The sequence below is a fragment of the Euprymna scolopes genome, chromosome 29 (assembly GCF_053919585.1).
Source record: "Euprymna scolopes isolate OS-2025 chromosome 29, ASM5391958v1, whole genome shotgun sequence".
NCBI lineage: Eukaryota > Metazoa > Mollusca > Cephalopoda > Sepiida > Sepiolidae > Euprymna > Euprymna scolopes.
In genome coordinates, this window is record NC_136510.1 from 5,680,634 (window position 1) to 5,697,446 (window position 16,813).

The 16,813-nt window shown below is 34.0% G+C and overlaps 1 protein-coding gene across 1 annotated transcript in view; it reads right to left on the reverse strand.

Annotated features, from left to right (window-relative positions):
* Positions 1 to 801: 801 nt before the first annotated feature.
* LOC145252465 (uncharacterized) overlaps positions 802 to 16,813 on the reverse strand; it is a 55,834-nt gene continuing 39,822 nt past the window's right edge. Inside the window, exon 2 of the mRNA XM_080111883.1 lies at positions 802 to 4,471. Coding sequence (XP_079968009.1) covers positions 868 to 3,177 — 2,310 coding nt within the window. The 5' untranslated portion in view covers positions 3,178 to 4,471 and the 3' untranslated portion in view covers positions 802 to 867. The remainder of the gene's footprint in view (positions 4,472 to 16,813) is intronic.

Below are 16,813 nucleotides of genomic sequence, written 5' to 3' on the forward strand. Positions count from 1 at the left end.
AGTAATGACAAAAATATTAATATATAAGAAATGCAGCTAAAAATGTATAAAAACTTAAAATTCACGAAAAAAAAAATATGAAAAAAGAAATTTATGAGAAAAATGTATAAAAAAATGTACGAAAAAAATATATGAAAAAAAATGTATGAAAAAATGTATAAAAAAATGTATGAAAAAAATGTATAAAAAAATGTATGAAAAGAGAAATTTATGAGAAAAATGTGTAAAAAAAATGTATTAAAAAAATGTATGAAAAGATATGAAAAAAGAAATTTATGAGAAAAATGTATTAAAAAAACGAATAAAAAGAAAACGTATGAAAAAAATATGAAAAATGTACCAAAAAATATATGAAAAAGTATATGAAAAATGTATGAAGAAAATGTACAAAAATTTTATGAAAAAAAATGCACGAAGAAATATATAAAAATTGATAAAATAAAATGAAATGAAAACTATGGAAAAAATATGAAAAATAAATTATGTATTTTTTTAATTTATGGAAAATTATGGTAAAAAAAATATAACGATAAAACTATGGAAACAAAACAATTATGAAGAGTAAAAAATATAAGAAAAAAATTATGAAGAAAAATATTTCATAAAAAAAAAAATCAAGCAAAAATAAAAATTTAAAAATAAAATGAAAACAATATTTGGATCATGTAAACAAAATACAATTTTTAAACATTTTTTTTTTTGATAATTTTTAAATTACTTCTCAATTATTTAAAAAAATATATTAAAAAAATTGTTAAAGAAAAAATAAATTTTTTTAAAATAAAATAAATAAAGTGGGGATTTTTAAGCTTGAGAACTTTTATTAATCTGTGGCGGCCCTACACAAACTATTTATTAGCTGAACAGTTAAAACCATAGCAAAGACAAATCTGGCTTAATGTCAGGCTGCTCAATCGAGTGGTACGAGAAGGGTTGCGTTTGATTGTCACCTGACGAACAAAAGAAAGGCTCCGACTTCATGCACATTCCAGGTGTACCACTAGTAACCCCGCCCATGTTAACATTCCCACCCATACCAGCTGAGTTTACATCATAGAGGCTAGGCTCTAGTGTTGTTTGGGCCGTACTGAAGCAGGCTGAGAAATCAGACTTGGAAAATGCATCTGCCTGGCTGAAATGAGTCAGAGCTTGGTGATAATGGTCATGGAGTGAGCTTATGTTGGGCTTTATGTCAAGCATTTCAGAATTGTTGCAGGAGAGGGAGGAGAAAAGGCAGGATTTTTGGGTGGACGTTTGCGGGTTGAGGAACCCCCCAAGTGGTACATATGATTTCTCAGTATTGTTATTATCACATTCAAAGATGTCCGGCTCAGGAAGAGACTGAAGAAGGCCGTAGAAAGAATTTGAGGGGTGAGCAGGATTTGAACCAGACAAGTCGGCCTTTCGGTCGGCAGGATTCTGGCTGTAAGGTTTAAGACAACTCAGTTGTTTGTCAGAAGGGTTAGTTCTTATGTTGCTATAGTAATGGTTTGATTGTAGATTGGGGTCGAGATTTCCAATGGGAAGGTTTGGTTTGATATCTATCTCATGTTGGTTGGCGTAATTCATTGTGAAAGGTTGCCCAAATCCCCTCACGTCACACCGTTTGCAACCAAAGAGCTGATGGTTGTTCCCAGCGTAAGAACAGGACTGATTCTGAAGTTGATTGCTCGTAGAGTTGGTCGGACACGCCTGCTTTTTATCGTTTTCATTCTGACTACTTGAACTGCTCAACGACGTCATCGCATTCTTATCTTCTTTGGTGTGGTTACCTGTTTTACAGTTCTCGCATCCGAATTGCGATTCTCCATTGTGCGACTTGCCGTTTAAATAGGCACACGAGTTCTGCAACGGTTCAGTGCTGGAATTTGAATTCACGTCAGGCTTGATGTAAATCTGACTTCCGAATGCTGTTGGCTTCACCTCGTTCAAGCTGTTTGTGTGGCTTGGGTTTTTACAATGGTTGCAGCCAAAATGCTGCTGTGTGGGAAGGGATCGACTATCGATATAGGTGCAGGCCTGGTTCCGGTTGAAGTCTGTTGCATTTGAACACATCGGATTCGCGGGCATATTTGTGACATTAGTGAGACTATTGTACGATCCAGAAAACGGAATGCAGTAATTGTCCCCGTTGAGCTGACACATGTGGTATACAGATTTCTCGCATAGCGTGCAGCGACGGGATTTATCCCCTGCTGTGTGGCCGTGAAATCCAGTGTTCATATATAAAATATTCTGGTTGTCACAAGACGGTGGAGCGGCCATCACCGAGTCAACACCAGCATCCAAAGACCTCTGGAGATGTCGCTGCAACTGGCAGGTGTGCGATACCGATTTCTCGAATCCATGGCAATCGAATGGTTTGTTTTCATTCTGAACGAGTAGTTGTGTGTAATGGCCATTGTTCGATTGTAGATTACGATGACGGTTTATGTGGTGACCACTGACAGAGAGAGGTTGATCTTTGTTTCCTTCCAGATTGGCTGTTATCGTGCCATTATTTAGCGGTTGACCATTAATATAATTCGGCATTTTGTTTGCTGTACTGCATTGGTCAAAACCAAAGGGCATGTTACTTGTTTTGCAGCAAAGATTTCCGTTAGCTGACGGATAAGAATGGGGCTGAAAGTTGTTACCGCAGCATGACGGTTTTGAACGTACATCGGTGGCTTCCGTCTTGCAGATTGCTTGAAAGAGAGGATTCTCGACCCTTTCTCCGTGATTATAATGCGTCTTGAGATGCCGGTTAAGGTCGTGCACTTGGGTGAAGGACTTGTTACAACGATGGCATTCAAACGTGCCGTTTGCAGTGCCGATGTTACAGGGATCATTGGCACCGAGAGAAGACATGTGTGTGCGCAGGTGGACGGTGAGGTTGCCCGACCGCGAGAAGGTCTTGCGACAATGATGACATTCGAATTTCTTCTCCCCCGTGTGAGTCCGGACATGCACGCGAAGGCTGTCCGAGCGTGAGAAGGTCTTTTTGCAGAATTTGCACGAGAAGGGACGTTCACCGGTGTGAATGCGGGTGTGAACAGTCAGCGTGCTCGAGTCGGAGAAACGTTTCTTACAATAACGACACTCGTACGGCTTCTCTCGCGTGTGCGTTCGGATATGTCGGGTTAAATGACCAGAGTGATTGAACGTCTTCTTGCAATATTTACATTCGGTCATCATTTTGACACAGGTTAGGTTTCTGCTTTCGGAACCTTCCCCCTTTTTTCTCTTTTAAATGTTTTTTTTTATTTTTACTTTTTTTAAAAAAGTAAAAGAGTGAAATCTTCTTTCTTCAATTATTTTCTTTTTAAAAAGGGTACAATATCCTTTTTTTTTACTTTTTTTTTAAAAATAAAGAGTAGAATCTCTTTTCTTTTTAAAAAAAAAAGAATATCCTTTTTATTTATTTAATGTTTTTGAAAAAAAGGTAGAATATCTTTTTTTTTTAAAAAGACTAGAATCTCCTTTTTTTTAAAAAAAAAATAGAATAGTAGGATCCTTTTTTTTTTTAAAATGTAGAATCTCTTTTTTACTTTTTTTTTTTAAAAAAGAGTAACATCTCCTTTTCTTTTTTTTTTTCTAAAATCAAACTTGGATCTCCTCTGATAATGGATACAATTCAATACAAGAAAATAAAAAATTTTAAACCGCGGACAAATTTGCAAAACACTTATACCAACAAATAAATTCTAATCAGAGTCCATATTTGATACTGATATATCCCGTGAAAAGGATATATTCGTTTGAAGTAGCGGAGTGGGTTTTGCTACAGTTTTGAGTAAGATGACCAGAGAGATTAAACATCTTGCAATATTTACATTCGGTCATCATGTTGGCACGTATTTTGGCTTCCGAGACCCTCCCCTTTTTAAAAATCAAAAGAGTACAATTTCTTTTGATAGATGCAATGCAAGAAAATAAAAAGTTTTAAATTTGCAAGACAGTTATACAGCGTCCATATTTGATAATTACATAAATAATAAATTTTTGTTCACTTTTTTGAGGTTGGCTTCATTTACAATTTTCTTTTTGAAGAGGTCTAAAGTGTAAAAAAAATATAAGGGGGGGATTAAAAAAAAAATCTACATAACCCTCTGTATTTCTCCCCCCTTTTTTGTTCAGTTTTTTGAGGTGGGCTTCATTTACAGGTTTCTTTTTTAAGAAGTCTAACGAGTAAAAAAAATATAAGAGGGAGATTTTTTTTTTTAAAATCTATATCACTCCGTATTTCTCTCCTTTAATTTAATATTATGATGATCCTTTCAGTTTGTTTGGAAAACGGTGTTGATACATGAATGCAGTTAAGCTGTTGATCCCCAAGCCACACGTTCGAGGGTCAGTTCGGTAGAATCTTTAAAGCAGAATCCTGCGTTGAAGAGTCTGAAAGAGGTGGCATCATGCACACAAGAACTCGGACCTGCTTTCTCCAAAGAAGTTAGGAATTAGGAAACATTTTTTTTCCAAAGTTTTTCAGCTGAAAAAATAAAAACAGAAAAAAAGTTCACAATTAGACATTTTGTAAAAATAGAGTCATGTGTTACATGGGTTTGAAATTGTCATAAAAACTACTCTGCTCAATGAAATAAATTATAATTCATTGAAAGTTGTTTGTAAGAGTCAATGTTCATTTGATTTCATAGTAGTAAGATATATGGCACAATCACGTTGACACATCGGTTCTTGCCAGATCACCGAAGTTAAGCACTGTTGAGCTTGGCCAGTACCAGATGGGTGACCATTTGGGAAGGCGAGGTGCTGTATGTACCGTGAGGTAAAATACCAGGTTGAGAAACTGGCGTGGTCTATCCTTCTCTCAAGGGTAGATGGGACTCGCTTAAGCCGTGATGGCGTCATGATAAAAAATACCCTTGATAACCCTGGCAAAGCATCAAGTATTCAGCTACCAACAAGATTTGAATTACACTACAAACTCGTGCAGTGAGTTCAATCTTGGCTGCGGCCATGCTGGATGGATTAGTAAGATAGTCTGTGAGAAAGATTGGAAATATTTCAATGAATAAAGTTTATATAGATTGCCAGACAACAATGATTCAATGAGTTGTGTGTGTCTCTGTGTGTGTCTGTGAGTGGAGAGAGATGTTGCAGAGATGAGCACCCACAGAGAGGAACCCAGCAACACTGATCCATAGATTTAGGTTGACTGGGTTCCACTGGTTTATTGAAGAAAAATTTAGCTTTTTAAAGGATTTAGGTAGCCCCCATACAGACCATTTTATTAGCTGAAAGTATTTTGTTCAAGCTCCTTAGCTTAACATTCACAGGAAACATGAGTTGGAATAGATACAGCAAAATCATTGCCAAGACTGCTGTGAAGAAGGTGGGCTTTCTCTACCATGCTAGAAAGTTACTTACGCCTGAAAGTATCCTGTACCTCTACAAGGCCACCATTCGCCCATGTATGGAGTATTGTTGTCACATTTGGCTGGTGCATCTGCTACTAGTCTCTCCCTTCTGGACAGGGTCCAAAAGAGAGTCACCAACCTGATCGGTCCCAGACTGTCATCTAAGCTTCAGCCCCTGTCCCATCGACGAAATGTTGCATCCCTCTGCTTGTTTTACAAGTATTTTAATGGTGGATGCTTCGACGAACTACAAGCCCTTGTACACCCTTCGACGAAAATATCCCCCGACAAACCCGACAAACAGCAGAGTCCCACCCCTTCACAGTAGAGATCCCCAGATGTAGGAAGGCCTTCTACTCTAATAGCTTCTTCCCCAGAACTGCTAAACTTTGGAATTCTCTTCTGGTTTCCTACTTCCCTAACCGTACTGCCATGCACAAGTTCAAGTGTAATGTGAACAGACATCTTGCTGCTCAACTCCCTACTTAGTATCCCTGTAACTTAGGTCCCTGATAGTAGTCCCCTACATCAAAGTAGCACTATGCCTTGTTTGGGGTGAAAATGTAATAAAAAAAAATTTAAAAAAAAAAAAAAAAAGAAAGAAAATTCAGAAAGTTTTCTTGATTGGTTCAAAATATAATTATTTGTTTTTATTCAGGGTAGTGTCTGTGCAGATGATATGCGCACAAACGCGTTTACGCATTTTGAATGTGTACGTCGATGTGTAAACATCGACTACTACAAGTTCACATAAATACTAGCGTTGGAACAATTAAGCACGACCAGAATCGGAACACTTTGTGGTATTGGAATCGGTATTAAATTCAGAAAAATCAGTGCACTTTTTTCTGATGCCAAAAACGATTCTTTTAATCTTTTTTTTTTTTTAACTTAAATTTCTAATGCTGGTACTAATTATTGATTTTAAACTACCAGCAAAACTGAAATCTATGGATCAATTGCTACAAATGTAGTGCACATAATATTACATGGGGTTTTGCAGTAGTCAGGAAAAAAAACAAAAACTTTAAAACTAAGTATAGGGTGTCCAAAAAATCAATGAAGGGTTTTGATCTTAAATAGATTCTTTATTTTTGACTAGTCTGGGTACCCGGCATTGCTTGGGTCTTTGGAAGTGTGTATTGAGCAAAAAAAAAAAAAATGGTAGTAGACTCAAACCTGTACTGCAAAAGAGGAAAAGAACGTAAAAAAAAAAATGCGACGTCTTTGTTGTTGCATCTGTCAAAATTAAGTCCAGTCAATCGAAAAGAGTAGATGACTTTCTAAAATATCTGCGAAAAAAAGCAACCCCTCATTGTAGAAAACTGCCCCATTGATGGTGAAAGAATTAATGCTTTTGGCCAATTTTTCGATATTTGTCATCCGAGAGTGCAAGGTTTAATACCAGATACTGGTTTCATCATGTTCTGATAAGTTTGTCAGAAGTTTTCGGCAGACATACAAACATACATACACACACACATTTAAACAGACAAGTGAAATTTTAAAGTCTGACAAAGACATTGGGAAATTAAAAAAAAAAAAAAATGCAAAATTCAAACAATCTTTATTTATAATGTCTTTCAAATGTTGACCATTTTCAGCTTCGCATATTTGTGCTCTTTCCAAAACAGATTTGACTAGCCCCAACTTTTTCTTTCTTAAAGAAAGAGTGTATGTTAACAAACCCCAAACCCTGCAAGAATTGAAGGCAAACATCAAGAATGAAATAAGGGAGTTTAATCGCAATCCAGAGAATCTGCAATCTGTCATAATGTTTTGGAAAGAGCACAAATATGCAAAGCTGAAAATGGGCAACATTTAAAAGACATTACTTTTCATAAATAAAGATTGCTTAAATTTTGCACTTTTTTTCTCAATGCAAAATGCGTATTTCTCAATATATTTTAACAAAAAGATTCCTCATATAATAATATTTAACAAAAAAAATATTTAACGTCTACACAGAATAACATGAAACCAATCATTGAATTAGAAAACAATAAGAACAAATAGTGAACTAATGAGACATCCTTTATCAAAGTAATATGCAAATTAATGATTGCAAACATGTAATCAGTATATTATCACAGAAAATTATTGCTCTTCTATTATGGATATAAATTTGACGTTTTAATCTCGCTGTCAGTGCAGTAAATGACCCAACTTTACAAATACAGATAATATTGTGTTGCAGTAGTTTTATATGAATGGAGGGTATGCTTAAAGAAAATTGGAAGGTTCTATTTATAGACACTGGCGATAGGAACTGACCAATCAAATGGAACCACGTTCTGCTAACAACCAATCAGAAACTGGAATTACTCCATAAAAATATTAAATCTTTTAGAATTCTCACACATAATTTTTTGTGTTCACACAAGAAATATCTTTGCTCTTTGTCTGTCAAATTTTAAAGTTCAATGCTTATACAGATCAGCTACCCACCAAAAACTCTTTTTCATCTCCAGGACTTATACAGATTACCTACCCACTGGAAACTCTTCTGAAATTAAACATAGTTTTCAATTCAAAATCTTGCTTTCAGTTAAATAAATTATTTTGTTAAAGTAAAGACTTCTGGCAGAGAAGCTAATAATAGCGGAACCTCGTGGAAATTTCTACAACAATCTGTGATATTTAATTTGTTAATAATATCCCTTCAGAAGTAACAAATGTTTGTATTATTTGGATTATTCCAATTATTGTTATTTTCACGTTTCCGTCAATATAACCTCTGATCTTCTTCAGGTGTATTTTGTCAAACTCTGGAATTTTTCTGTCGGACTCAGGAATCTGCAGACCCATGATGTAGTGAATAAAGTACTTGGTAAAATTCAGTTGTAAAGTTACACTCTTCTGGAGGTTGAAGGTTCAATCCTCAGTGTCAGCGACACTCAAAAATACAATTTCAGATTATTTAGGACTTCCACCCTGTCGTGGATGATGAAACGAGAGTTTGCTACTCTCATCGATTAAATAAAGGGTTCTGTTCAAAATTCTGTGTAAATTTTCAAGTTCGACAAAAACATTCCTGAGTTTGACCTGGAGAAGGTCAGAGGTTACAGTGACTGAAACACTGTGAATCAAGATGTGAACAGTAGTCCGAAAAATCCAAATGTCAGGTTGACAAGAAAGTTCTTGCAGTTTTAAACTTTTACATTTAGATGGACATATCTTTGCTCAAAAAAATTTATTGATCAAAATAACACACTTTTGCCAATGCAAAACAAGTGTATTGATGTCAGTAATGTAAAAATCTTGCATTCTGGTGGCGATGAAGTCGATGAAGGCGTTTTTGATATAGCTTAGGTTTTTGAAGCATTTCTCACGCAAAAAGTTGTCGAGATGCTTGAAAAAGTGGTAGTCGATAGGTGAGAGGTCTGGAAAGTATGGCAGATGAGGCAGAGTTTCGTAACCCATTTCATTCAACTTCTACAGGGTCGGTTTAGTAATGTGTAGTCAGGCATTTGTGTGGGGGAGAATTGGGCCTTTTCTGTTGACTAATGCTGAGTGTTGTTGTCGAAGTTTCTGATGCATTTCATCCATTTGTAGTCAGTACTTCAAAGCCATAATGGTTTCAGCTGCGTTCAAAAAACTGTAATGATGAGACCGGTCAAAGCGGCCACCAAACAGTCAGCATGACCTTCTTTTAGTGCAACTCTGACTTTGGGAAATGTTGTGGAGTTTCGTCAGCATCTAACCACTGAGCTGAGCATCACTGGTTGTCGTAAAGGACCCATTTTTCATCGCAAGTCACAACCTGGTCGAGAAATGAGTCCTTCTTTTGCGTAAAAGAAGGGAAGATGACACTTCATAACAACGTTTCTTTTGATTGTCGTTCAATTCGTGAGGCACCCATTCATCAAGCTTTTTGTCTTTTCAATCTCTCTCAAGTGGTTGGAAATTTTCGTATATGTTACGCCTAATTCAGAAGTAAGCTTTCGAACAGTTGTGTTTGGATTGGCTTCATCTAAGGCTCTTAATCGATTGTTGTCAACATCCGATGGCCGACCACTACATTCATCATCTTCAAGACTCATCACCACCACGAAATTTCTTAAACCACCATTATGCTATGCGTTCAGTAGTGGCTTTTTGGCCTAGCTTGAACTGAAATAAGAAAATTGTGCGAATTTACTTTTTTCCATCTTGTTTTCAATGTTTTGAAAAGAAGACATAATTGTTTTAAAACGACTGCAAGTTAAACAATTAGATCGAGTGAAAAAAAAACTCTTTAAAATGATCTGTAAATTAAAGGTATTATAACAAAAACTTATTTGAAAATTTCCGCAAGAACTTTCTTGTCAACCCAATAATACAAATAATCAATCCTCATCTCAAAAATGCAGAAATGTAATGAATGTCTGTTATGGTCAATATTATTAATCTTTCTTGAAAAAAATTATCATTGTCAGCTAAATATTCTTTAAAAAAATAAATAAAATGAATATATTGCTTATTTATTCAAAATTGTAGCAATTTGATTCTTTTTAATTTTTTTTTCTTTTACATGGAAGGTCACCACTTATCAAGGCCCAGAAGCCACCTTAGGATAAGGATTAAGTGTTAGGTAGATAGTGAGACAACATGATCAGTTATGGTGGAACTTGGGTAGGCCTAGATTATCTAAATGGGCGATTCAATAGGAATTTATTAATATTAGATTCGAAGACGGCCATGTTATAGTCAGCAGGGAAGCAAACCCATAGTATTGCGTTTCACAGACAGACAGTTCTAGGGAAAAAACTTTGCCCATGGAATTTTTTTTTAGTTTTAAGCACAGATAGAGAGTGCATAAAATTGTTGGCAGTTGTGTTTTTTACCGTTAAAATAATTGCAAGTCAAATATTCTTCACATCAATAAAAATGTTACTTTTGGAAACTGTATTTATTGAAAATTGTATTTATTGAAAATTGTATTTATTGAAAACTGTACTCATTGAAAACTGTAATTATTGAAAATTGTATTTATTGAAAATTGTATTTATTGAAAACTGTAATTATTGAAAACTGTAATTATTGAAAATTGTATTTATTGAAAATTGTAATTATTGAAAATGGTATTTATTGAAAACTGTATTTATTGAAAACTGTAATTATTGAAAATTGTATTGTTTTAATTAATGGGATACCATAATTTGATTTGAGAATAATTAATTTTAAAATGAGCACAGTCGAAATTGTTTACCCTAGTGATATTATATTAATCACCAATCACGATCTTTGCTGACCAGGCAATTTCATTTTTTTATCATTATTATTTATCTATTGATTTTTTTTAATAGAAATCACTCCAGACAAGGCATGAAGCCATTTGATATAAGGAGCTAAAAAAAAATATTACTTCAAAATAAAAAACTAGCCAATGATAAATATATATCGATAGATTCCAACCTGAAAAACAGCAATTCTTCCCTCTTTGTCAAAAACATCGCTCATGGAATATGAGAACTAAAGGACAAAATAAAGGAAGCAAGAGTTACATGGTTGCTTCCGAAAGTAAATCCAGGGTTTGCTTTCTACTCATGGAGAGCAGGAAGTAACTATGTGTGTAAGATGATAACAGACAAACAAACATGAAAAATTATATACACGGTGGAACGATAAAATTGTCGCCCTAAAAAAGGTGACATGATTGAATTTCTGTCGACGAAAAACGGTTTTCTTTTTTTGTTGCAGACCATCTACTAGTTGGCCAGTTGTGTACAAAGCCTTTGATCATGTCTGAAAATGACACAATGTTCAACGAGCGAGATCGGAGATGCGCCACTGTACAACTCATGCTCTCTACTGAATTATGACAACAGGATCATTGTCAGCACCCTCAAAATGCATCGCAAGATTGCCACGAATAACAGGGACGTGTCCGGGATTATGAAAACAAAGTTTCCAGCTATGGTTATGATCTTTGGTGTGGTCTCAAGTGAGGCTCACATCTTGCTACGTCACATCTTCGAAGCTGGCTTGAAAGTCAACATCAAAGTGTACCTGAATGTGCTGAAGAGTATGGTGACCCCCTAGTGGAAATAGGTGGCTGCTAGCATACCGTGGGTGTAGCAGCAAGACTTGACACCAGCCCAAAAGTCCAAAGAGACCCAGGCTTGGCAACTTTGTACCCATCTCTCTGGACTACTTCGTTTGGCCCTACATCGAGAACATCACTAACATGAACTTTCACAACACCGAAGCCAGCCTGATCGTTGCCGTTGGCCGAGTATTTGTCAAGTTCTCGTTGGCACTTGTGAAAAAGGCATGCTCCCAGTTCTGGACCCATATCAAGGCGATGGTTGAGACTGAAGATGGCTATATTGAATAGATGTCAGCTCTACTACAAAATCAAGTTACCTGAATTGATTTTTTCATTAAAAGTTTTTAAATAAAGCTGTAGTGTTGTTTTCTTTTTAGGGTGACACTTTTATCGTTCCACCCTGTAGATTCTTTGGGATTTTTTTTTTTTAACATGAGATTATTAATTAAAACATGAGATGACTCCTAGAGAGGCATGAAAAATAAATTCATCATTTGAAACGATACAAATCCCTGTTAATCTCATAATTTACGAATAACAAAAGTAAATGTAAATGACGACTCCATCTTTAATAATTCATGGACAAAAAATGACAATAGTTCATCGACAAACTTTACGGCCAGGAACATTTATACAAAAAGTCCTTTATAAGTCGTATGTATATATTGACCAACATATGTCGATCATATGAAAAGCGAGTGAAAAAAAAAAAGCGACCAAACAAACAATAAAGTTTATTTTTATTTTTTGTGACACGCACTTTTTTTTTTTTTTTTTTTTTTTAACTCACATTCACCCCAAACAAGGCATATTGCCACTTAGACATAAGGGGCTACTATTTTGGACCATGCCTAGGGGAAAAATAAAGATATTGATTTACATTACATTTAAACTTCGACATATCAGTACAGTTAGGGAAGCAAGTAGCAGGAAGGGAATTCCAAAGTCTAGCTGTTCAAGAAGAAACTATTAGACTAGAAAGCTTTCTGGCATTTAGGGACCTTAAGAGTGAAGGGATGAGATTTTGTTCCTAAGCGGGTTTGTCGGGGATATGTATGTCTGGGCCAGGGAGGGGGGGGGGGATATTTTTGTTCTTATCAAGGCCAAAAATCTACTCAAGGATAAAGGTTAAATGAGTGACAAGTAGTCGGTGAGATAACACTGTGATGATTGGTAATGATGATGATGATTGGACAGAATTTGATTATTTAAGAAAGCGGCCCAACAAGAATTTGTTAACATTGAACTTGAAAATAATCATATTATAGTTAGCTGGGGAGCTATCCCACAGTACTGTGTTCCACAGATGGATAGTTCTAGGAAAGAAATTTTGTTCATGTAAGTTTTGTTTAGTTTTAGGTAGAAATTGAGGAGGGTGGGGTTTCTAACTAAAAAAGGGGAAGCATACGATAAAAAATAGGATATCATAGAGTCATGCAAATATAATGATAAGAGTGTATGCCCTCCATCTTTAAGAGCCATAATAGAAACCCATGAAATAATATTAAAAAGTAACTTATGGGTAATTAAATAGATTAACACATATTGATTCAATGATGCTTCTATAGTATAAAAACGAAGAAAAAATATTGAATTTCAAATGAAACAAATGGTACCTACGTAACTGTCATGTCACAAATAGTAACATGTCCAAAAATTACAGAAAACCATAAGGTACAAAAATAATTATTAATGAAAAAGTTTTTGATAAAGTTTAGATGGATGTTCATCAAATGACGTAAGCAACAGAACTTAATTATCTCCCCTGTCAACTTATCTCTTTTTTAGTAAACATAATATAGTGCTTTCACTTCCTTTCATAATAACAAGAATTTAAAACAATTTTTTTAGAAAATTCTTTTTTAACCTTTTAAAACTAAAAAGAATTGATTAATAAATCTAGATTTTTTTTCAATGAAAATTCAACACACAACATATTGTTTTTTTTTCTGAATAATTTTTTAATATAAATTATAAAGGAACAGTTGTCAATTCACTTACACATTTTTTTTTTTTTAACTATAATAAAAAAAACTTAGTCTCCTCTCAACATCACTTTTTTAAAAATTATAAAATATAATAACCAATTTGAAACCGTAAACAGACAGCCATGTTTTTTTGAAAATTTTTGGAGAGGAAATGGTTTTAATGGAGTACTGCTGCCACATCTGGGCAGGAGCTGCTGAAAACAGCCTATCCTGCCTTTACAGAGTACAAAATAGACTTTGTAGCTTAGTGGGGGACGCTCTTTTCTCTTCCCTGCAACCTCTCTCCCACAGAAGAGACGTTGCGAGCCTGTCTGTTTTGTCGTTATTTCCATGGCAAGTGCTCGTCTGAGCTCCAATCCCTGGTTCCCCCTCACCAATCTTTCATAAAAAACACGCATCTAGCTGAAACCACTGTCAATAATTTCCCCTATTCTTTATCTGTGCCTAAATCAAAATGTAGATTCCATGAACAAAGCTTCTTTCTTAGAAGTTCACGCCTGTGGAACTCTCTTCCGTTTACCTGTTTCCCATCTGACTACAACTTGGATGTCTTCAAGTTCAACATAAACAAATTTCTGATAACCCGCCCCCTTAAGTAAGACACTTTATCAAATCTCCATAACTAACGATTACTTTGATATTATCCCATTGACTACTGTACACACAATAACCTTTTCCCCGAGTGGCTTCCGGGCCTTGATAAGTGGTGACTCCCATGTAAAAAAAAAAAAAAAAAATTATTTTTAACTGATAAAGAGCGACTATAAAGGGAGGTAATTCGTTCCTCATGAATTAATGTTTGTAATGATGATGTTTTTTTTTTTGTGTGTGACACTGGACGTCGAACAAGTAACTTAATATTTAGATAAACAACAAAAGTAATTCCCTTTATAAATAAATTTTATTCATGCAGCAGTTTCCTCCCAACTTGCCTAATAATAAAGGAAAAATGAAGACATTTCTTGTCTGGATGACAGCATGGCTCCCAGTGAATGATTGCTCTCTGGTCTAAAAAAAAAAAATAAAAATAAATGTTGGTGCTTCTATATTATAATAATAAAAAAAAATTGAATTTCAAGTGAAACAAATGGTATCTACGTAATTGTCATGTCGCAAATAGTAACATATCCAAAAATTACAGAAAACGATGAGGTACAAAAATAATTATTTATGATAAAGTTTAGATAGAGGAATAAAATTTGTCAGACATTTTGAATTATGTTCATCAAGTGATGTAAGCAACAGAACTTAATTATCTCCCCTGTCAACTTATCTCTTGTTTTAGTAAGCGTAGTATAGTGATTTCATAAATTTTGTTTCATTAATAATTAGTTTTCTACCTTATCGTTTTTTGTATTTTTGGGATATGCTACTATTTGAGACCTGATAATTACATAGGTACAATTTGTTTCACTTAAAATTCAATTTTTTTCTGTTTTTATCATATAGAAGCACTGAATTAACAAATATAAATTTAGTCATAATGTATTTGAAACCACAATATTATAAGTTAGAAACCTGAAGAAATCGCTACTATTTTATAAAAGTCACTGTGTGTGTGTGTGTGTGTGTGTGTGTGTGTGTGTGTGTGTGTGTGTGTGTGTGTGTGTGTGTGTGTGTGTGTGTGTGTGAGAGAGAGAGAGAGAGAGAGAGAGAGAGAGAGAGTTCCTTATTCCGAAACGGTTAAGCCCATCTTATATACACGTAAGGCAAAAGAAGAAAAACAGGATAAAGGCAAGATAATAGAAAGAAAAAAGGAAAAAGTTAATAGAAAGAAAAAGAAAATAAAAGTGAAGTTTGATAACAAAAAGAAAGAAATTAATCATGACATAGCAATAAAAACACAATTTAAAATTAATTGACCAAGTGATGAACATAAGTTCTTGATCCACAAGATATCTCTGCTATTATATAAAAGTCACTTTGTGTGTGTGTTCCTTCTTCCGAAACGGTTAAGCCCATCTTTTACAAATTCCACACAAAGGTAATTTATATTTCTGGCAGTGTTCTTAGATATGTTTTGTACAGACATTTATCTGATAAGTATTGAAAATTGAAAAGAATCTGATCTTAAGAATAGTCTTTTCACATAGATAAAAAAAGAAGAATTTCTACAGGGGAATATTTTACATTGGCCGGTGTAATGTAAAATATTCCCCTGTAGAAATTCTTCTTTTGTATCTAAGAGAAGAAAGACTATTTTTAAGATTGTCAACCCAAATATCAGCTGACATGATATTGTAAACAAACTGACAAAACTTGATGAACGACATTATCATTATTATTTTTAAATTTTATGAATTAGTCCATCGGGCAAATTATTCCTCGTAATATATAATATTCCAACAGAGGATTAATTCTATAATAATAAATACGCAATCTGCATAAATTAAAATATCATGTTTAAGCGTATTGTACGACTGGGCAACGCCGGCCATCCAGCTAGTAATTTATAAATTAAAAGATCCCATAAATTTAGAATGGTGGAAAAATATGATAAAAATAAAATTATATTTGAATTACTAAAGTACAAGGGAAATAACAGAGAAAATCTCTAGTCGAATTATGTCCATCACACTAGACATATTTTCTTTCATATAATACGAAATATATTCCAATGAGCTATTATTTTAAACAATATTCACTTATTCAAGTTATAATTATATTTTAAATATATATATATATTTATACTTTATGAATATTAGAGAAATTAGTTAACTTTAGAATAACAATATACAATACGAAAATAAAATTAACCACCCATAAAATATAAAATGCTGTTTAAAAAGTAAGGAGTTAGTTTCGTACCCAAAACCTAAATAAACCTATTTTAGATATAACACCTGTTGATTGGTCTTAGACAATGAATATTAGTTGGAATAAAATAATTTCTTTGTGGACTAAAACCTTTTTTGAATATTGTTACTCATACGTAAAAAAGAAGACTGAACTAGCTTTACTATTAATCAAACATGTCTACCCAAATAAATAGGCATTGCTGAGTCTTCTATCTATTTTTCTTTCCGACATTATACAAGGTGGAACAATAAATTTGTCACCCAAAAGAAAACAACACTACAGCTTTATTTTAAAACTTTTATTGAAAAAAAATCAATTCAGGTAACTTGATTATGTAAAAGAGCTGACATCTATTAAATGTAGCCGCCTTTAGCCTCAATTTTGTTCATTAAAAACAAAAAAAATTGAAATGCACACCTATCCACTTTAAAATTCTATAAATATTATACTGTGAAAGTTGTACCAATACAGCACAGTTTTTAATTTTTATTTGTTTGCATATTTTTAAACTTTGGTATTATATTCTTCAATTGAAAATGAGTTGAATCCCTTGCTGATTTGTTTTATGTGATTATTGAAAAATAGTTTGTTAATTACTTAGTCGTTGCTAACATGAATAAGTAATTTTTAGAATA